Source organism: Cotesia glomerata, linkage group LG1 (genome assembly GCF_020080835.1).
Source record: "Cotesia glomerata isolate CgM1 linkage group LG1, MPM_Cglom_v2.3, whole genome shotgun sequence".
NCBI classification, from domain to species: Eukaryota; Metazoa; Arthropoda; class Insecta; order Hymenoptera; family Braconidae; genus Cotesia; species Cotesia glomerata.
In genome coordinates this window covers 26860720-26883887 of record NC_058158.1, presented here as the reverse complement: position 1 = coordinate 26883887, position 23168 = coordinate 26860720, and the positions used below count along the sequence as shown (strand labels likewise).

General features: G+C 27.5%; 1 protein-coding gene across 5 annotated transcripts in view; it reads right to left on the bottom strand.

Annotated features, from left to right (window-relative positions):
* LOC123275259 (pumilio homolog 2-like) overlaps positions 1-22707 on the bottom strand; it is a 59636-nt gene extending 36929 nt beyond the window's left edge. For 2 of the 5 annotated variants that reach the window (XM_044743251.1, XM_044743255.1), the window contains exons 1-10: positions 22391-22707; positions 21360-21463; positions 20740-20961; positions 19227-19355; positions 18981-19151; positions 2758-2893; positions 2088-2199; positions 1902-2001; positions 1682-1812; positions 278-626 (exon numbers count right to left, since the gene is read on the bottom strand). In XM_044743251.1, the coding sequence (XP_044599186.1) occupies positions 278-626; positions 1682-1812; positions 1902-2001; positions 2088-2199; positions 2758-2893; positions 18981-19151; positions 19227-19355; positions 20740-20961; positions 21360-21463; position 22391 (1455 nt within the window). In that variant the 5' untranslated portion in view covers positions 22392-22707. Of the gene's footprint in view, positions 1-277; positions 627-1681; positions 1813-1901; positions 2002-2087; positions 2200-2757; positions 2894-18980; positions 19152-19226; positions 19356-20739; positions 20962-21359; positions 21524-22390 lie in introns of all 5 variants that reach the window. The other 3 variants (XM_044743252.1, XM_044743253.1, XM_044743254.1) reach the window with 3 other exon arrangements.
* Positions 22708-23168: the final 461 nt, after the last annotated feature.

The window sequence follows — 23168 nt, the reverse complement described above, 5'->3', positions numbered from 1 at the left end:
GTATTGAAAGTAGGTGGCAAGCTGTCAGTGAATGATTTATGTATATCTGCCAACGCGAAGACGTTAAAGCTACCACAACGCTGTCTGTATGTTTAAAAGCATCCGACATGTTTAACAAGATTCTAAACAGATGATCTATTGAATGAAAGATTAAAAAAAATAATAACAAAAAATGTATGTGAAATAATAAAATAACAATAAAATAAGCAGTCACGAAAATTTTAAAATATTAATGTGATTTTTTCCATGATTGATAAAAATATAAATAAAAAATTACCTGGACGTCAAAGTGTGTTGTTGTATCTTGTGGCTGTGGAGGACCTTGTTGTTGTTGCTGTTGATTTGGAGGCGGTCCTTGAGGAGGTAAAGGCCCTTGTGCACCAAAAAGCTGGGCTGCGTGTGAATGAGGATGTTGGAGATGATGAGTTGGCGGTGCTTGATGATGTTGAAGATGATGTGGTGGTGCGGGTGCAAATGCTGCCATAAAGTGTTCTTCGCTACCAACAACATCAACACCTGGTTTCAATAAAACAACACCACCACCTGCACTCACTGCTAGTGTTGCTGCAGCATTCTTTTGAAATTCTTCTTCACCTGGTGATGGTTGTCTACTTCCAGGAGTTCGACTAAAAAATTATAAATTAATAATTATTAATTTTTTTTTTTTTATTCATTTATTACTTGTAAGATTTTATTTTAATCTGCATTTGAAATATTATTTTTATAAATGGTAAAATACTTATAACTTGAACTCTTATTTTAACTTGAGACGACATCTAGTGTTCTGGTTGTAGTAAAGGTAGAAAACTGTACAATAAACTTTTCAAAAGTTTTATAAATGTTTGTTTTACCATTTTATTGTATTTACAAGTAAAATAGATTATTTAAAATTATTGCAACTTGAAAAGTATAAATTGTATTTAAAACTTAATGCTTTAATAGCCGCGCAAACAAACCAGTAAGTCAAAGTAACATTTTAACTATTTACAATGTCAGTACAGGTAAATATTTAATAAAAGATTAAACTTAATACTAAGATATAACCGTAAAGATAATGCAAAGAAACTACTTGTCATGAGAAATTAAACATTTACTTTTAGATACAAATATTTTAATATCTAAAAAGATGGTCCTAGAATCAATTAATTTCATCTACATCTATCTTGCATATGTGTATCTATTAGGGTGTGCCAAAATGCAACTCCCGTGGAGAACCTTTTAAAATTGGAATTTCGAGTTCCGCTTTTAACATGGGCTGCGTTTGGACATTTTCTGAGATATTTTGGTGTGAGACGATGTATTTGATTTTCATAGAATTTTTTAACAGAAGCTTAGTTTGGACATATCCGGTGAAAATTCAAAATTTGGCCGGAAGTGCCCAATTAAATCTCCTGTTAAAAATCCTATAAATAATCAAATGAATCGTCTCACTCCGAAGTATCTCAGGAAATGCCTAAACACAGCTGCTGTTAAAAATGGAACTCAAAATTTCAATTTTAAAAGGTTCTCCACGGAAGTTACATTTTGGCACACCCTAGTATCTATAATACAGTTTTAGAATATTTATTAATTGTTCATAGTTCAATAATTTCAAATGCATTTTAAATTAAAAATTGAAAAAAATTCTTCGATAATTTGAAAATTAATCTTACTAAGAAAAGAATAAGAACTGTCAACTTACTTAAACCCTTTGTCATCATCAAGACCGTTTTGTGAAACAAGCCCGTTTCCTTGTGGAACATTATCATCTTTAGAGCCATCAAAAGGACTAGCTGATCCTTTATCTTTATCTTTTTTGTCATTATCTGCATTCTGAAAAATTATAATAAGATATTAGTATTATAAGTATAAAACACTCGGTATTGTTAGAGATAAATTGTTGAGTAGTAAATAGTAATTACCAATCTGAGTGCACTCATTCGGGATTCCAAATCCTTTGGTGTAGTTGGACTAGATCCAAGAACATATTCAACCATTTTGACACCAAGACCACCCGTTTCACTGCAATATAGTTATAAATTCATTATCAGTTATTTAATTTAAAATATTTTCAATTAATATGCAATCTATTATAATTGATAGTTTACCTGCTTCTCGGGCTAAGTACAGCTCCAACTTCTGATGTTTGATGATGATAACCAGTTCCCACACTAACTCGCCTTCCGGTTGCCATCGAAATTGGCTGTGATACTGCATGATCTATAAAATAATAACATAGATTATTAATAAACAAACAATCAACAGCAAACCGCCAAATTATTTATATATGAAATTCAATAGAATATAAAAGAAAAGTTATCATTTACAAATTGAATATTTTTACTCAAGTATCTTATTATTTCGTTGAAATGAAAATCTTTTTGAAAAATTACAGTGGCTCATGTGATTAGACACTGATTAAAGAAGATAATTTAAAGGCTTGTATCATTAAGGGTTGATGAATAGGTACGATCCTGGACATTGGGACGTTGCCCCCACCAGACAACCAACGCCGGGTGTCTGTCGCCATAGCAACAGTCGCGTTGCACCCATCACATCATACTTATATCATAAAAAAGTAAATAAATGTCAGTACTGACGAATCTTTAATATTATCCACTGTTAATTAATTACAGATTGATTTATAAAAAAATAATTTCCGTGAATTCTCAACGAAGTAATAAGATTCTTAGGCATTAAAACTTTAGTAATTAAGAAAAAATATTATGAACTGTGCTTAATTAAGAAAAATAATGAGCAGATAAATAATTTAAATACCTGGCGTGCTCCAAGTTGAATCTCGCCACATTTGATGATGATCACCCAGATGAAGTATCCCACCACCTTTGACACCCCCTTCATCCTTGGAGCCACCTTCGTCAACGCCCCAGAGTTTTTTTGCCGAGGGTGCGATCTGTTATTAAAATAAAAATGTTACATATAATATCAAATCTCATTGTTTAAATTTATATTCTATCATGCATTAAAGTAAATAAAATAAACAAAAACTTTCAAGCCACCAGATTGCCAATTATTTTTAAATATTTTCATCAAAAAAAAATAATACCTTTCAATAAAAAAATTTTAATAATACAAAAGGTCAATATTTTAAAACACTTTTCAAAGATTAAACGATAACGTTGCGGTTTACTTTTGTGGATAATTGCTTCGGTCGCATTTTTTTAGTTCTTTCAACGCTAAAGTCTTTTAGACTTGCTAATCTTAAGACTTTTTGTGTCGTTCTATTAAAAACGCGCGTGCTCAAGTACAATGTAGAGTAATTTACAGGGCAATATTCAACATATTAACTCTATCTATTAAATTTTATATACATACTTTTTTTTTTTTTTTTTTTATAAAAATGCAAGTTGCAATATAGGCAATAATCACAACAGAAAATTAAGGAAATATTGTGATAAATATTATCATCTTATTAATTTAATTATAATATTATAATTTAGCCTGTTTAGGATCAATAAAAACGATAAAGATCAATAACCCTTGATCGATATAATGTCTAATAAATTTATTAATTAATCAATCAATCGGCTAGTTCAATAGAATTTATACAATTCTCACGTTTTTAAGCGGTGCATTGAGGTCGCGGGAATCTTGTCGTGGAGAGACCTCGAACTTTCAACCCTCCACCCACTACCCCTCTACCGTTATTTCCCTCACTAGTTCAACGAACTTTCAATCTACGTCTGCGCGTGCTTCAGTGCTTATTTTAATAATAAACTTGCGATTATTTAAATTATTAACAATGTTACACACGATAAATAAATATGTAATCGTCGAATAAAAAACTAGCGTTCTTTGATGCTATTATTCGTTACACTCTACATCACTTTTTATTGGATTAAGATGGTAAATAAATAATTGAAACAATACCAGAGACATATTCAGGCCAATTAGATACATCCCTGATACCCATGTTTTTCTTTTAAAGGGGAGGGTTTATAGATGTGAAACCTGGGGGTTGAAAAAAAATATAAATTCTAAGAATTTACGTGATATTAAATCAGGATAGAAAAGTGGGTGTTTCACGAGCTAGAATTTGGACTGAAAATATAATAATAAAAAAGAAAGAAGAAAAGCTTAGATCTCTAGTAGATTCCAACAAATTACAATTAAGGTAAAAGCCCCAATAGATGATCACGTACCAGTATATGATCACTCCATGTATTTGTATATTTATATTCATAAATATAGGTATACAAATACATGGAGTGATCATATACTGGTACATGATCATCTATTGGGGTTTTTACCTTAATAAAATAAGGTCATAAATATTTTTTTGAAATATTGAAAAAAATTATGATTTTTTTCCATTTTTATTTTTTATCTATCAACTCTATATATAGGACACTATTATTAATAGTGAAACGTAAGCGGATTAATTTTTTAAGTCGCTCACTTTTTATTCGAAATTTTTATTCATTTAGAAATATTGCAGCGACGTTAAAAATATTTTTGAAGTTTATCATTAGTTGACATGCTAAGTAAAATTAAAAGCCAATTTTGGTATATAGTATTTAATTAAAAAAAAAATTCAATAGAATCAAAATATTACAATCGTATTACAATTATACTAATGGAAAATTGAAAAAAATTTTGTTACACACAAAAAATTCATATTCTCGACTTACGACAAATTGATTGGGGATAAACAAAAATTAATTTAAAAGAAGAAAAATTTGTTAATCAAGAACAAAGTACATAATTAATCAAAGAAAATTGTTTCGTAAGGAATATATTTAAAATACACTCAAATTTCTACATTTGAAACTTACAAGTCGAATTTATTAATCCAAATTTGGAGTTTTGCTAATGACAATAGTTTTAAATGCGCGAAAATATAGAATATTGAAAAAATAAATTTACAAAAAAGTTTTCTGATTTTTTATAGCTAAAGATAAAGTAAATTTCACGTTCAAATTATAATTTGAAGTATTTTTGAATAAGTTACAGTAAATTCATTTTTTTATGTTAATATTTTAGAAAAACTACGTAAATAAAAATAAATTAAATATAATTTCAGATGGAGGGATGTAAAATAACATGTATTTATTAAATTAAAATGAACTAAATACTGAATTCTCAGTGAAAATAAATAAAGTAAATTCTTAATTAAAAACTCTGCCTCGTCGAAATGACAAGTACATCGATCTAGTTACAATCAGTCTTTTGATTTAATTAACTTTTACAATTCGGTGAAAATATTTCAAAATTAATAAATAAAAAATACTGTCAATAAAAAGATCAATTTTTTTTAAATGGCTTTTATACTTGGAAAAAGTCAATTATAAATTCTAGTAATAGATAAAAAATACTAATCTATTTTGAAATGAAAAAATAATTAATCTGTTAATAAATAATTGGATAAATTAGTGGTTAATTCTCTAAATAAAAAATTAAACTAGTTAAACTCTAGAAGCATCGAATAATCAGTTTTTTTTTTCATGGTAAATCAATACAGAAATAACTAAAAATAGTTCCGGTGATTAGTGGTTGCTAAAGGTGTAAATAATAACGTTTAATGTGGATAATTAAACAATTCTATGAATCTTAGATTCGTCCGTGCGGTAAATTGACGATGATTTTTACGTGTGCTTAATAGATAAAACGCCTCAGAGTTTATATTATAGCAGCAGGCACACTTATCGACCGCGTAATACCGGATACATACTGAGGATAGGAGCTACTCTTTGCCGTGACAGGTTAGCATAGTATCTATCGATAGTAGCAGTTGTTATGAGTATATGTGTATACATATATCTATAAGCAGAGAGTGAATATAAATATAGAAGAAGATAGAATAATATGATTTCATATATAATATACGTGTTGTATTATGTTAACTCATAATATGTGTGAGTGTACTATGAACCATATACGCATGGGTAGCAATAAAGTTGGCTTCACAACGAGAAACTATCATGTATATATATATATATATATATATATATATATATATATATATATATATATATATAAAAAATATATCCGAATTTATCCGATACCCCTACTACAGATTACCGAACATCGCCGAATAACACTTACCCTTCTCTTTCTCTCTCTACTACATTTTCCCGCTCTTTTTTGACGGCTGTTCTTGTCTCAACTCTAAACACTCCTGGCATACGGGGCCACCGACCCCTTCTCTAAGAGCCCCACGCTTGGGTCACGGCCACTGTCCTCGCGCGACTCGCGAGTCTCGATCGTTTGTAAGACCGGAACGAGTTAAATTAAATGGCAATACTGAGGAAAAAATTAAATGAAGTTTAATAATTAATGTAAATAAAAAATAACGTTAGAATATTATTGTTGATGATTATGATGACGATCAATAACATAATAAGTAAACAAATCAATAACCAAGTGTTTATTTTTAGTTTATTCTTTCCCGATTTATATAAAATGTTAAAGTCAAGCATTTAATGTTTTTATTCAAACAATTTTCTAAATTAAGATTTTAATATATAAATTAAAAAACACTTTCGATTTTGTGATATCTTAAAATTATAGTTATGATCGTATCTTTGTTATTTACTGATTATTACAGAGGAAGTGAAGAAAACATTGAATAAACAAAATAATTAGAGAAAAAAAAAATGGACAATTTAACCATTAAACTATTGTATTAATATTACACCGGAAGAGATTTTGTTGGCTATTGAGACGCGTGTTCAATCACAAGTAGATAGACAAAGAAAAGTATGATGTAAAAAAATAAATATTTTTTTTCTTCAATCCATCCATTCGATGATCGGAATAGCTAGCTTTTGTTTAGTTAGTCCTTCGCGTCGTCCAGACAACGTAAATGCGTCATCAGTAAAAAAAAAAAAAAAACTAATACTGAGAAGAAAATAAGACTGGATAGAAGAAAGTAACTCATTTCAGTTTTTTGATTTTATTTGTTTAGTTTATTTACTTAGTTTGTTAGTGAACCGGATATTGAGTAAGTTGATTCGAAAAAGGACACTCGGTGTCTTGTTTATTGATTTATTTTTGACTCTCGATATTAATAATTTTATTTCTAGCAATTGAGAAAAGTTTGGAAAAATATAAGTAAAGAGCAATTAATTTTATTTATACTTAAAAAATAGAAATAATAATAAACTACTATAGTTATTCATTAATAAATCAATAAATAAATAAAAATGTTATGAAAAAAAATAGGATAGATATTTCCGGTTGTTGTGATTGCAAGATAGACACACCCCAAAGAATACAGTGAGCAGCAAGGAATAAAATTAAAAATCAATAGAGCTGAATGTATCAATCATGATCCAATTATGAGCATCATCATTACATTTAATGACCACTTACAGTACCCATTCTAATTAAAATTTTCCTTGTATAATGTTACATATTGAGCTTAATGTAATTAAGTGTGTTTGTGATTTACGATAGAATTAAAATTAATAATTATTTTATGTATTATGAAAGATAGAAAAAAAAAGGTAGTTAATGAATAGATACATGATAAATATATATGTATTAGACTGTGACAATTACTTGTCACCCAGAGCGACACTTGACTATACTCAAGAACCTCTTCAAAGTTCTAACGAACCCGTTTACAAGTGCGGATTATGTTCTCTTAAGGTGAACGCACCCCTTCAAGGCAACATTCCGTATATACTATGATTTTTATCATTGCTGTTACTATTATTGTTGTTGTTATTATTATGATTATTATTATTATCATCATCATTGTAAGCCCGTTATAGTGATCAAAAAAACATAATCAAAAAATCTATGTAAGTTTAAGATTTTGTAAAAAGCTTTTTCATTAAAATTTCTCTAGACTTTAAATAATTATTAAACAATAAGTTATTAAACAACTCATACAATCAAAGTTTTTTTTTTTTATTTATTTGATCCACACACCATAGTTAAGGGGGTTCTCTGGTCTGACGCCCTGATTTTTGAGCATTTTATTTGAGATTTTTTTGTAAAGACCGATGAAGAGATAGAACTTGGAACTTTTTACCATTTATTTATGCATATTTCAAGAGTATACAGTTAAATTTTTAGCTAAAGACATTCAGTAGAGTTAAAGTTATAGTAGTCTGAAGACACCCGCCTCGAAAAAAATTGACGCTCACTTCCTCCATATCAGCTGATTGGCTAATCTGAAACAAAAAAACCCGACGGGGTTTTATTCTGTATACTTAAATACGGAGAGTGAACTACGATCAAAAAAAAATTTTGAAAATTGGATTTTTGACAGACTTCGGAACAAAAAAGTCCGAATTTTTTTTTTTTTTTTTTTTTTTTTTTTTTTTTTTTTTTTTTTTTTAAACATTTTGATACAAAAAAAATAGAAATTTTCAAAATTTCTTTTTGATCGTAGTTCACTTTCTGTATTTAAGTAAACAAAATAAAACCCTGCCGGGTTTTTTTGTTTCAGATTAGCCGATCAGCTAATATCATGGAGGAAAGGGCGTCAATTTTTTTCGAGGCAGGTGTCTTCAGATCACTATAACTTTAATTCTACTGAATGTTTTTAGCTAAAAATTTAACCGTATACTCTTGAAATATGTATAAATAAATGGTAAAAAGTTCAAAGTTCTATCTCTTCATAGGTCTTTACAAAAAAATCCCAAAAAAAATGCTCAAAAATCAGGGCGTCAGACCAGAGGACCCCCTTAAGTATATCACAATAAATTATTCATTCGTTTTAATTTGACATAATAATGATGGTTGTATTATTATTATGTTTCAAAAGCTCTCGGCATAGAAAAAATGAAAAAGGAGAAACTAAATTTACATGAAAAATTTTTGATGTTTTCAGTCGCAGATTAAGTCACCTCGTTTTGAATACTTGCACAAAAATAATTGTTAATTAATTTATCAAATTTTTAGGTATTATGATAACTGAACTGTCAAAGCAAATGACATTGAAGAAAAAAAAAATGTATATATACTTGTATAATTAAATTATTAAAATTTTTCTTAACTTATGTTACAATTGTCGGTAAGCTAAAAAAATTAATTAAAAATACTTATTGTGCAAATCATCAAGAGTAGTAGACTTTATCTGCTCGTAAAAATACAAACAATTATTTGATATGAGTTTTATTTCACAATATAAGTCTATTGATTTAAAAACTTCCTTATGTTATTTTTTTAATGATTAACAAAACAAAAAATATCATTTTTTCAAGGTGCTGAAGATTTTAAATTTTTTGAGTGAAAGTCTGAATTTGTCAGCAGATTATAATACAAATAGACAAGTTATGTCATCAGGTAAAATCATATGTCTGGCAACACTGCACGCATGTTGACGAACGAAATATGATAGGGTGATGAGATTGAAAATTCTATAATTTTAATAAATAAACCCTTGAAAGGCTAAAGTGATAATTAAAATTTGACGTTATCAAGATCTGCACTTACATGACGTTTATGCATTTATATACTCAGGTATATGAGAATTAATAGACTAAGATAAATTTTTAGTGTTGATACAGTACTTAAAAGTTTTAAGTACTTAAACAGTTACTCTTTAACCTACAATATAATACCTCAAATATTATTTTTGAACGTTACTGAAATATTTAGACTATTTCACAGACTGTTTTTATGATCGATAGAATTGATTGTAATCGTTATTTTCTTTATCTGTGTTCTTTATACCTAACAGTACAAGTTATAATGTAGAATAAAGAATATAATTTTTATTCATTTCTATTTTAGTTTTCTGCAAACTAAATTAGAAAAAAAAATTAGGAAAACGGTTGACCCTGAAGGCCATCCCTGCAACTTCCCGCTAATTCCATACTTAGGCGCTTAAAATTGCACCAATGACGTTTTTGAGCTCTTCGAGCTCAAAAATACAATTTATGGGTTATTTTGAGCTCTCCGAGCTCAAAGAGATTGCTTTCCTATGCTTTAAAGCTCTTCGAGCTCAAGTCTGATAGAGATTTGATAAGGCACTATTTCTTGAATTTTTAAACCGCAATAACTTTTGAATGAATAAACCGATTTTTACGCGGTTAGAAGCATTCGACGCAGTTTTTCAAGCCTCACAGTGAATCTTAAATTTTGAATTGATCGCGTTAGGAATTTTGGAGTTATTCCGAAAAAACACTTTTTTCGGTTTTCTTTCGTTCACGATATCTCTCGAACGAATCAACCGATTTTGACCGGACTGGTGGCGATCGACGTGGTTTTTTGAGGTTAAGAGCTGATTAGTTTTTGGAATTAAACCTTTAAGCCGTTTAAAAGTTATTCCAAAAAAAACCACATTTGAAAAAAATTTTTTTTTCAGTTTTTTTAAGATTTCTCAAAATCTATTAATCTGAATTAGTTTTCAAACTAAGGGGGGGGGGGTCCAAATAGTTTTCAAAATCTAAGTTTGGTCAAGCCCTTTCGAATGGCACCAACCGCGATGAAATCGGTCAAGCCGTTCACAAGTTATAAGCGGTTCACATACTTTCACACACACACACACACACACACACACACACACACACACACACACACACACACACACACACACACACATACACACACATACACACACATACACACACATACATACATACAGACACCGTGACAACCTCGCGGGGATAGTCAGGGAAGCTTCCTGTGACCTTCAAACGTCGAGATCTGATGAAAACTCGATTTTTGCAAAACGGGGTGAAAACAATAACTTCCCGATTTTTGAAAATCTTCGATTTTCTTAGCGGGAAGTTAAAAAGTTTGTTATATTTGTTTAATGTTGTATGGTTTGTAAATTTTGAAGATAGTAAAATTATTTGAATTTTTTTTAAATTAATATAAAATTTAAAAAATCAGAGTGTTGACTTAATGAACATTAAAAAATTAATAAACGAGTAATACTAACAAGTTTTACAACAATCAATTTTTGCAGGCTGATTTTCTTATCAAATCGATGCAAAACAAAATTCATTTATTTCTTTATCATTTAATGGCATTAACAATATGAAAAAATTGCTAAATGAAAAGAATAAGTCTTAAGTCAATAACGTCCCCGACTGTCAGCACATAAATCGATAAAATTCATTAACAAATACACAAGATTCTTTAAAAAATATTGATTTACAATAATAAAATTAAAAAAAAAAACCGATTATTCCCTACTTTTATGATATCAGCTTAAATGTATAACATTTAACTAATTGAGTTTAAAAAAGCCATTTGGCAGCCGAAATGGAAGTAGATTTCTCAAATGAAGAAAATTTATTTTTTATAAAATAATATTAATAATAATATATAACATAATTCATGCATTAGAAAAAAAAAATCAATAATTAATTTAAAACTATTTAGAACTAATTTTGTTTAAAATAAACATTTGCTGGTTTTGGTACAACAATAGTGTGAATTCTGGAAGTAGAATTCTAATATCAACTTATTGGAAATGTTTCTATTTAATATTAAATTACAACCATCAAGCCAAATAAAACAACTGCAAGAGTAAAATTTCATTGAAATGGACCCAGAATAGATATTTTTTGGTCTAGAATTGCATGTAATGTAAACATGTAAATTGGAGCTTATTTTCTCAGCTTTCAGATGCATTTTACAGAATTCAAATATCTCGACGCGTTTAAAAGTTATTTGAAGGAAAAGTAGTAAAAATATGGAATTTTCATAATTTAAAAATGCTGTAATTTCTAAACTAATTGTCCGATTCAGCTCAAATTTGAACTCGACTTTCGTAATCGTCCATAGAATAAGTATGTTGAGTAACATTAAAATCCCTTAAGAATTGTAAACGCTATCGTGCTACCAAGCCACGTCATATCGTATATTTATAAATACATACATAAACTTTTGAACCATATGTATTTTCTAACTCAGCTTGTTGAGTTACGTCGGAATGTAACAAAATTTTTTAAAAGTTGCGTCATAAGAACAAATACAATAGTTAAATTTTTATGAAATCTACTAAAAAATAAGGAACATATAATGAAATAGCACCGAATTTTAATTATTGATTATAATAGTTTATTTGACAAACATGATAAGTGATAAGTCATGAGCAACTAGTAACTTCAATTGATAGAAAAGATTATTCATTCCATAAAAATTATAATTAACGTAATATCGACCTATTTTATTTTAATAATTAAATTATCTGTGAATTTCGAATTTTAAACAAGGTCAAATTTTCTTGTCCATAGATAATTAGATTAAAATGAAAAATTACCGTTTTAGTGTAAATACTATTTGAATTAGAAATTTAATTAGTCAAGTATTAATTAATTAAGAAACATGAAGTATAACGTGATATTCTAATTGAAAGAATCTGTATAAAATGACGGTTGTTTTATTCTACTATGGTGTAGTAGATTCACTTATGGGTGCGAATGCATTCATCAATCTTAAGGTATAATCATTTTTTAATCGCTCAACATAAGTATGACTAACTAAGCGTAAAACAAAATTACTATACTTTTTGTCACATTGTATTAATATTATCATTTTATGGAAAACAATATTAAATATTCACATAAAACATTAAATAAAAGTGATATATGAAATTTGAAATTCTGCGTAAATCGATAAATAGAATAATTTATTAATAGATATAAATAGTTTAAAATATATAAGCGAAAATTTTATTAATATTTAAATTTTGTTTCATTTATTAAATTTTATTCACAATTTTTGCGATTAATAAAAATCATTATTTTAATTTAATCAAACGTAACTAAATATCTTCAGATATGAAAATATGATTAAAAACGAGAGAAATATAATTTTTTTATAGATAGAATATGTGTGTTGTAATTTAAGAGTTTATACCATTATTTAGTTGAAAGACATGATTTGACATTAATATCAAGATCATTAAGGTCAAAAAATGTTATGCAACAAATGATTTAAATTACTGTACTTTTCCAACCTGTTTTTATAACATAATTGATGAATAATTTTCTACTCATCAAGTTTATATTAAACAATTAGCTTAATGTTTAACTTATGTTTGTAAAAGATGGATTTATAGATTTTATCAATTGTCAAAATCCCTACATTGATTTCTAAGCTGATAAATATTTGTAATTGTTAAATAACCTACTTTGGATTTTCGCTTGTTTTTTGTTTTAAGAAAATATGACATTATAATTAAAAGTGATGCTTAATTCAAATTTGTTCTATTAGATCTCTGGTTACCAAAATCAAAATAAATAACTTTTAATTAAGTTTTATACCAGTTGAATCAATAAAAATACTTGGACAAAAAAAATTAATAAAAATTTTAATTTCACCGTGACAGGTAATTTACATTAAATAAACTTTTTCTATTAAAATGTTTCTTGCTGTTGATTATTAAGAGTAACAGTATGAAAAATTGCAATTTCCAGATTAAGAGAAGTTCATTGAATTACTGAACCTAGTTTCATAACGGTCAGTTGAGTTTTAAAAGAAGTATTTCAATTTATTTGGTTAATAAGTATTGTTTTAAAAAAAAATAAAAAAAAAATATTTTTTGTAACGTTAAATAATAGCTGAGCAGTGTATATATTTTAAGAAAAAATAAATAAATAAATAAATATGGATAAAATAAGATTATTCAATTAAAAAAAAAAAAAAAATCACAAAATATAAATGGATGACATTATGTTCTGCTTTGAAATTTATTGATAAAAGTGATACTTTATGAAGACTATATTCTAAAGTTGTCGATATAAAGTAATAATTCAACAGAATAAATCAATATTCTAGTGTTACCAATAATAGAAACACATGTTTTTAAACCCATAAGACATTTATGATATTTTAACGTAATAAATGGATCAAATATAAAATAAAAATTAAAATTACTCAAGAAATTTATGTAACAAATGAAATCAAATAATTTTTAGCACAAAAAATGATTTTCTATCGATGTTTTGAAGCTTCTTAGGCTCAAAATTTCATTTGCCGCATTTAAACTAATTTTTATAAAATTGATTAAATTTTAACTCATAGTAATAATTTTTTATTAATACTGTTAATATTTAACTCCTCTCATAACTTTTGTAATATCAACGTGTACAAAGCCGTTTGGCGTTTAAAATAGGGTAAAAGACCCCATTAGTGGCAGGGACCCAATTAGTGACACTTTCTTTGATTTTGGTACTTATTCAGTTAATGAAATCATTAATTTCAATAATGAAATATTGTTTCTAATCTTTAAGACCTTTAAATCGAAAAAATTTTTAATTTTTATTTCAAGTAGAACATTTTTTCATTGAAAGAAAAAGTGCCACTAATAGGGGTTAAAGGTGCTACTAATGGGGTCTTTTACCTTATAATAAATAAATAAATAATAAATCGACATAATTTTAACAAACAAATCAGTATATTTTTATGAAATTTTAGAATTGATCAAAGAATTTTAAGATTACTAAAAGACACTTATGAACGACGTATTTTTGTAAATAACTCTAAATTGACCTGACTGATTCGATTTACATTTTCTTCGAAATTAAGCTGTTACTTTTAAGTTGTTTAAAACGATTCGGAAATAATTTGAAAAAATCCGACTAATTTTACGGACCTTAAAAAGTTAAAATCAGATAAAAATTTGATCCTGAAAAATGAGACTAAAAAGAACCAATTTTGAAATTCACTCAGTGATCCGTTTATAATATATATATATATCTATATACGTATGTAAGCTGACAGATTATCTCGATCTATAATACTCCTGATAATAAATTACGTAAAACAAAGATTTTATTGACAAACATTTCGGTGAAGCCTAGTCGACATATACAAGTAAACGTGATACGTCGATACCAAAAACTCAGCGGAGTATCTCCGTTATATACTTAAGTTACAACAAAAAATTTTCTAGGGTAGGGTTTTCGTGTAAACAATATCGCCATACTAAGACTAAAAAAAATAACTTAACTTTACGTATTTTTACGAGTAGAGAAAAAGATGAATTTCTATACAGAAAAAATTGTATTGAGAGTAAAGTCAGAGGTAGAGGATAACCTGCTTTACGACAAAATCAACAGCTTGATGAGCTTTTATTTAATATTATATTGTATTAATCTACGTTATAGTATGCTTAAAGCAGATTTGTTCGTTTATTACGATATTTGCAAAACGTTTACATTTATTGTAATAATATTTATGTACTTTTATAATCTATATTATCTTTTGACGAAATAATATCGCAAGTAAACAGAAGTAAAACGTAAATAAATAATACAATAATTTAGTGAATGTTACCGTTTTATTATCGGAATTGCATGAAAGATACATTCATGGTCATTAATACCGAGTAAGGTCAGGCCTCGAGTCACAAGGAAAGATGTCAAATGACTCATTCTGATCGATATATTCTTACTCGGCATCATACATTGCCATGTGAATCATATGTTGATAACGTTTCATAAAATCTCTTCATTTTACCTGTATAATTAATTGAAGCTTTTCAATAGTAATTATTTGCTTTAGTCACCCAATTATTTCCTTGTCAAATTGCAATTTCATTCTGCTTCAATACATTTCATTAACAGAGGTAAAATAATTGTATAAGTTATCATTGTTTATATTAAAATAGAAATACTGTGTAATAAAATTATCAACGTTTTGATAGATTGCTAATGACGATATTTTTATTCAATAATTTCGAACTTTATAAAGTAAAATTTAAGCTATTTACAATTCAGGTGCGTGCATATTAATTGATTAATTAATTTGTAAATGAACTTAATCGTTTTTCTGTGTACAAATTATTATTAAATTCTCGAGGAATTGTAATAAATTATCAAAATATTTCATCTTACAATTTGTTTCATTCGTAATTTTGTTAAGTGACTTGATTTTATAATTAACTATCCTGTCATTTTTTTATTTTTCATTATTCAATTATCTAGAATTTTTGTTAAACGTAAACAATAATAATTTTCTAACCTACGATTTCAAAAATTGAAAAAAACTTAATTTTAAATTAGAAAAAAAAATCATTTAATGAGAATTGATATTTTGATATTTATCATAATTAAATTTTTTAATTATAAAATGAGAGAATGAGATATTTGATGAAGAAAATATTATATAAAAGATAAATTTTAGTCAGTGGCGTTATAGACAAGAAAATTATAATCAAATTTGGATGTTAATCTAATCGAAACAAAATTTAAAAGAATACTTGAACTGACAATTTAATTTTAGAATAATCAAAATGGATGATCTTTTGAAAACTTAACTTGATGTGATGATCAATGCCAATTGCATAATACATATCCATTACTTATAACCGAAATGGTTTCAGTGATCATTAGAAAGTAATTATTTAAAAACATAATGGAAGTAATTTCATAACAAATAAAATCTGTATCTGATATGAATAATTTTAATTTACAAGTTTTATAATTTATTAAGGAAGTTAATATGTTCATCTAGTTTATGTAATACAATAATTATGAAATAAATAGAATAGAAATGACTCAATAATAAATAACAATAAATTAAATCGATTTTTTCTGTCCTGAATAAACTTATATAGATTATATAGATTTATAATTTGTATTTAATATAAAAATAAATTTATACGGTGTTTTATAAGCACGTTCGATGTGATTATAAATGGCAGGTATCATATAAAAAATATTGTAATAATAATAATAATAAAATAAATATCGAAAAAGTCTTGCAGACGCGTACGTTTATAAATGTCGGATATATTATAATATACACGAGAAGCACGAATGAACACGAACGAAAGCGAGTTCGAACGTGCGTTGGAAGGTTGCGGCATCGACGCGATATCCTTTTCTCCCCACACTGCTAAAATCTTCGATATATATAAATATGTATAGGTATATGAGTGTATGAGAAAGGGCGGGTGATAAAAACTATGTGTATATATATATTTAATTGTAGATTTATATATAAATTTATGTATTATATATTAATCCACAAATGAAACGTCTTAAAACGTTATTAACACGTGATTTAACTAAAAATAGTCATTAAAGTAAATAAACGAAATACTAATACGTGTGCTATTGAAAATAAATATGATAATAATCTTGATAATTAAGTAAGATTTTAAAAAAAAAATAATTTATTTTAAGAAATAATAAATAAAACTACCATATCGGCACCCAGGTCTTTCATGTCGCAGTAAAGAAATAGATCCCCCGGTGGTTTCATCCAGTCGTCAATATTGTCACCTGGGCTATATCCAACACCGAAACTCTCCACCGTCTCCAAATTAATCGTCACGGTAATTGTCACAATCACACAGGTTAAATAAAAACTCACAAAGTAGTACTATTTTTATCTCAACGATATAAATAAAATAATATTATTTATAAATGAGGGGCGCTAACAGCGTTAATTTCGGCCCTGAACTCCCGCTACTTCTGGAACAAACGTAGAATTGCAGCCTCTCCTTTTCCCTTTTTCCTCCACCTCTTATCGTTACGCTTTTGACAGCAATTTACAACAACTGACTCTTTGGCTATTAATGTCCGAAAATCAACAGTAGGCTTAGTCAAATTTCATCTATTATATTGCACATACACTTTTGTATACATGAAAATACATGTAAAATATTTATACAAATCTATGTATACGGAGAAACACTAAATTTAAATAAGCACTAAAAATTTAAGTGATTTTGTTTGTTTTTTATTTTAAACAATGACGCTGTTTTTTTTTGTTGTTAATGTTTTTGTCAAGATATTCTTCAGATACCTTTTACTTTCTTGACTGACAACCGCTAGAGCTTTCCTACTCGTTCCCAGACCTAAAGTTTATCCTTCTTTGTCTAATCGAGTGTGCTCTCTCACCCACACACCTATTGCCGTTTTTCGCCTTCTCACCACGCTATTTACAATCACAAACAATTTACTAAATATCACGTTCAAATCACATTCACCCACTTATGATGGTAGTCCATTTAGTCATCGCGACGCGGTGTTTATTAATTTTCCGTGCCGCAGCTCCTCAAACGCTCAACAAGAACGTCCCGTGGACGTTTGTGAAAAATATTATTTCACGTTAGCCGGCCTGCTGGATTCAGACTACCCGTCAAACGAAACAAAGAACGACGCGGTGACGCTGGCGTCGCCTCGCGGACGTTGTTACTAACACTCTTATCCCCTCTCTATATCATATTTATTTTCAACTTTTTTTTTGTTTTGTTGTTTATTTTTACTGCTTTATGCATATTTTATTCCAAATATCCCAAAAATATCTAATTTTATCAATGTCACTGTTATTATTCAACACTTGTTATTATATTTTATCCCTTGGTTCAATCGATATAAATAATTTATAAACGATACGCGCGTACGTAGCTTGAAGAAATTATAAACTGATAGATACAATTATGCGAATCATATATTTGTATATAATTATTAATGTAAAACCGTCATAGCCGGTGAAATGACGCGTACACGTGCTATAAGAAAATTATTTTTCTTATCAACATATAGATTGCGCTACTCGATAATTCTATCAGTCAAATTAATATTTTTATAATTTTGACTGCATTTAATTATTTATTTACATTCATTTTTTTTTATTTTTTTTTTTTTTTTTTTTTTTTTTTTTATTTGTAAAAGTCATTTAAAGAAATGAAATTACAATTTGAATTAAAATTAGATATCAATTATTATTTTACCTACAAGTCAAAGGGTTATTTTTTCAAAATTAATTTGACTTTTATTTTCCTGACCTTGACACAATTTTTCTCATAATTTAAACCTTACTTCTCTTACTTTTATATGTTTGAATACCAGACTTACAAGATCTTTAGTATGAATACATTCACTCACATTAGGTGATACAACGCTTTAATGCAAGTTTTGCGCACGACTGATGTGGGCGCGATTTGTTTCGATAGAATTTCACTGCAGTTACCGCATAAGCTTCAATAATTTTTTTTCAGTGAATTCGTTTGAGAAAATAAAAATTTTTTGGCAACTAGTAGCCCAAGCATATGTATTAAATTTATGTTATAAATAAATGATGAGGCAATTACATAATTAATTTAGATTTACCTGGCCATTTCTGAATTGCTGTTGCTGCTGTTGTTGTTGTTGTTGTTGTTGTTGTTGTTGCTGTTGTTGCTGCTGCTGCTGCTGCTGTTGATGATGAAATAATGCGACTTGTTGTTGTGTTGTCATTTGATTGTTTAGATAAACCAGGTGCTCTGTTCCAGGCGCTGCGCTCTGAATAGTTTATTTAAAAGTAATTAAATAACCAAAATCAAATTTATTACTAGGTTTATGTAACTATATATTTACTTTAAGTTGCATTGGATGTAATTCATATGGTAAATGAACATTATTCATTGTTTGGAGACCTAGTTGCTGTGGTTGACTTTGCTGTGGCACACTTAGTTTTGTCATCGGATACTTCCATTTTTCATGGTTCTGTAAATATAATATAGATATTATTAAAATCTATAATTATAAGCATTTGTATTCAACTATTTTATTAATTTATGAATAATTATTTTTACAAGCTTTCAAGTCGAAAAAAAATATTTAACATTACTAATTTAATTTTTTTGTTATTAATTAGGAGTTAAATTGTAACATGAAAATGAATTTTTTTCATTGTTATCTGAACTTATTGGTTGTAAAAAAAGTCAATAATTTGATAAATATAAAAAAGATTATTTTAAACAAATATTTAATACAACTAATATATTTTAATAAATTTTATTACTTATGTAATAAATATCATCTATTAAAAACCATTAAATTCACAATATTATTATTAAAAATTATAGAGTAAAGAATATAACATCTTTGCTTAATCTTAAATTAAAATAAAGATTTTTAATTGTTAGATATATTCACCCAAGGATGGTATGAGTGCTCATACCGACAATAATGTGGTGAAAATAAATAACAAGTAAAAATTTAAATTTAAAGAATTTAATAAATAAAAATTTAATGTAAAATTTAAAAATTAGTCTAACATCAATTTGGATCGGGGATAATGGCTTTGAAATATAGAACTCTTTATTTAGTAAAAACACCGATCTTCGGAAAAAATAGTAAATTATTAAAAATTATATTATTATAAAATTTTACTTTTATTTATTAGTACTTGTTTTTTTCTATTTGCACGACTCATGATCCGAAGCATCAGAGAGTGCTTTACGATCGAAAATTTGAAAATACAATCTGTAAACTTGTAAATTGAAAATTATTTAGAGTAAATGGTTAAATTAATTAGTTTAGAAATTAAAAAAAAAAAAAAAAAAAAAAAAAACGAATTATTGAAACCACAATAGTTAGGGAAAAAAGTTATGTTTGAAACGTAGATATACAAAATAAACACCAAAAAAGTACTGATAATTATTTTTGTTACTAATGTCTTTGATAACTTTTAAAAATATTTATTACAATATTTTAATATTAAAAATTCGTAAATTTGTTTATCTAACAATTGTCAATAATAAAAGCTAATTCATAATGAAATACAGTTCGAAAATGATTTACTTAAAATTACATAGAAAATTTTTTCTGATCAGACGATGCACTACATACTTAATATGAATATTTTCAATTTAGAATCTACCAATCAAGTGTCTATAACTAAGTAATCCAAAAAATTGTTGAATATATTTCTCAATTCATGTTTGCTAAAAATAATTATCGAGATCAATAGCATTTTCAATATTTTTCTCTTATTATAATTTAATATACGTTAAAGTAATTATAGATTGAATTAAATGCCAATGGATAAAAATTAATCATTTACCAACCAACAAATTAATTAAATAAATAACTAATTTATACATACGTTGTCTATAATAGCATCATCAGCAAGTGCCCAAGCTCGTGGTGCTTGTTTACTTTGAAACGTAGTAGCTTGAGCATTATAATCAGGTTCTGTAGGTCTTTGCAAAACATAACCAACCATAGCGTCATCTTGGGTTCTATTAACACTCATCTGGTTGGTTTGTCCAGCTTGGAGTCTCATAGCATCTCCACTTGCCATTATTTGTGCACATTGATCAATATCCTGAATTAACATCAACTATTATTCAACAACAAAATAAACAATTTCAATACCAATAAATAATAACTACGCCAATTACGTCAGTAACTTATGTAAAAATACGAAACCATTTGATCACATCAATAATTAAAGATGCAATTGCAAAAAATAAAATTTATATGATATTAGAAATACTAAATAATCAACAATTTCTAAAGTAAACATATAATCTTAAAAAAAAAAAAAAAAAAAAAAAAAAAAAAAAAATATTTAAAAATTTGGATTTGCATTTTTAAAAATAAATTTCTTTAACAATACCTAATTAAATTACTGTAATAAAAGAAAAACATAAAAATTGCATGATTTTTGGTATTTTTAGAATCATAACTTAACACAGTGGTAATTAAAAGTAATCAACATACAGAAGGCATGTGTCCATTTGCAGAAGGATGATGCAGCTGCATGGAGGGTGCCGGTTCGTTGCTACCACCAGTTACAGTACCAGGCCACTTCATTCTGTTGAGCACTAAGTAACGTATCTTTTACTCACTATGTTGTTTAAATGGTAGACGCGGACGTTTTAATGCTGAAGACAAGAGAAAGAGAATGGAGACACAGATAAAAAAAATGAAAGACGATAAAAGAAAGAGCGGAGATAAAAGACAGAATAATGATGCGAGAAACTCGCGGTGAAGGTTATCCCGATGATACTTAAACCGGCGTCCAAATATTTATTATTATTATTATTACTACGTCTAGATCATGTTAATTATTATATTCTGTTAAATATGTTTACTTAGCCACTATATTTCTGTTTCTTCTCTCTTTCTCTCTCTCTCTCTTTTTATTTTTTTTCTTAACTATTTACTCGTCTTTTGAAAAACTATTATTCAATTGAATTTCACTGACTTTTTCGATCAAATAACAGACCAAGTAAGAGTAATGGAAGCTAAATACAAGGGCGCACACCGTCGGATTTTTGACAACACGTATACAAATAAAACGAGGTGTAACACAAAGGGTCGAGTATATTTATATGTATATGTATCTACCGGTTCACAATGACGGCCCACTTGCTGGTGATAAATTTTTTTTTTCAACTGTCACGAATTCATTACTTATTAAATAGGTACGGAAAATTTCTAAGATTTATATTATTTGTAAAATAATTATCCTGATTGATGAGGTAATAATGATGGTATACTCGTATGATTTTTATAGCATAAAAGATTGGCGTTCTTTTTTTTTTTTTTGAAGTTGATAGGTTTGCTGATTTCGTGATTTCCGCACACAGCTTCAACTTGGGAATTTTGTCAAAGAGGGAGTCAGTAGTAATTCTAGTTTTAGCTATTCTGAAAACGTCAGATATTAAGAAAAGAAAAAAAAAAAAAAAAGAGAAATTTACAATTTACAATTACTTTCTTGTTTGGATGAAATTTTTTTACATAATTACTTTTTGATTTATTTACAATATTTTCTGACTTGTCTGATCTTTTAGCCACTGCCAAAACAACGGTTGGATTCACAACGCCAACACAAATGTCTTCTCAATCACTACGTTTATTTTCAAGTTGTTAGTAACTATATTAATAATTTATTAAATACACTATTCACATATATTTACAAAAGGACACGAATAAATAACACGCGTCCAGTGGCATTCCCGATTTTCACGTGCTTAGATGCAACGCGATTTTGATGACTGTCAAATGCCTTACACTTTTTCTTGGCTAGAAACGGCGTGCCGACATCTTTCATCGTTCACTGCGTATGCGCGAAAATGCCATGCTTTTTATCTCACTCGTTTATTTTACAACCAATCGGTTGTTACGTTTGTATTTGAATGTTTAACGCGCCAAAAATTGTAACTATTTAAAAGTTGTAAATTTGTTAAAATTGTTTTGACTGCTCTTTAATAGTTTATTGTGGGTAATCTACTATATACTGACCTTGATGAGTTGCTAGCTAAAAATAATAAGTTTAAAAAAACACTTAATCCAAGTAGAATAATTTATTTTAAGAGAATATATAAAATCTAGAAAACTAAGTTAAAAATATTTTTTCAAATCATTTCTTTTTTAGTTTTATCAAAAATTAATTTTAAGAAAATAAATTAAATACTGATTAAAATGAATTTGATAAATTTCAATAGTAGGTTTGTTATATATATATAATTTAAATTATTACACATTAATATATTTCCTTATTTTCTTCTCTCTTGGTGGATTTGT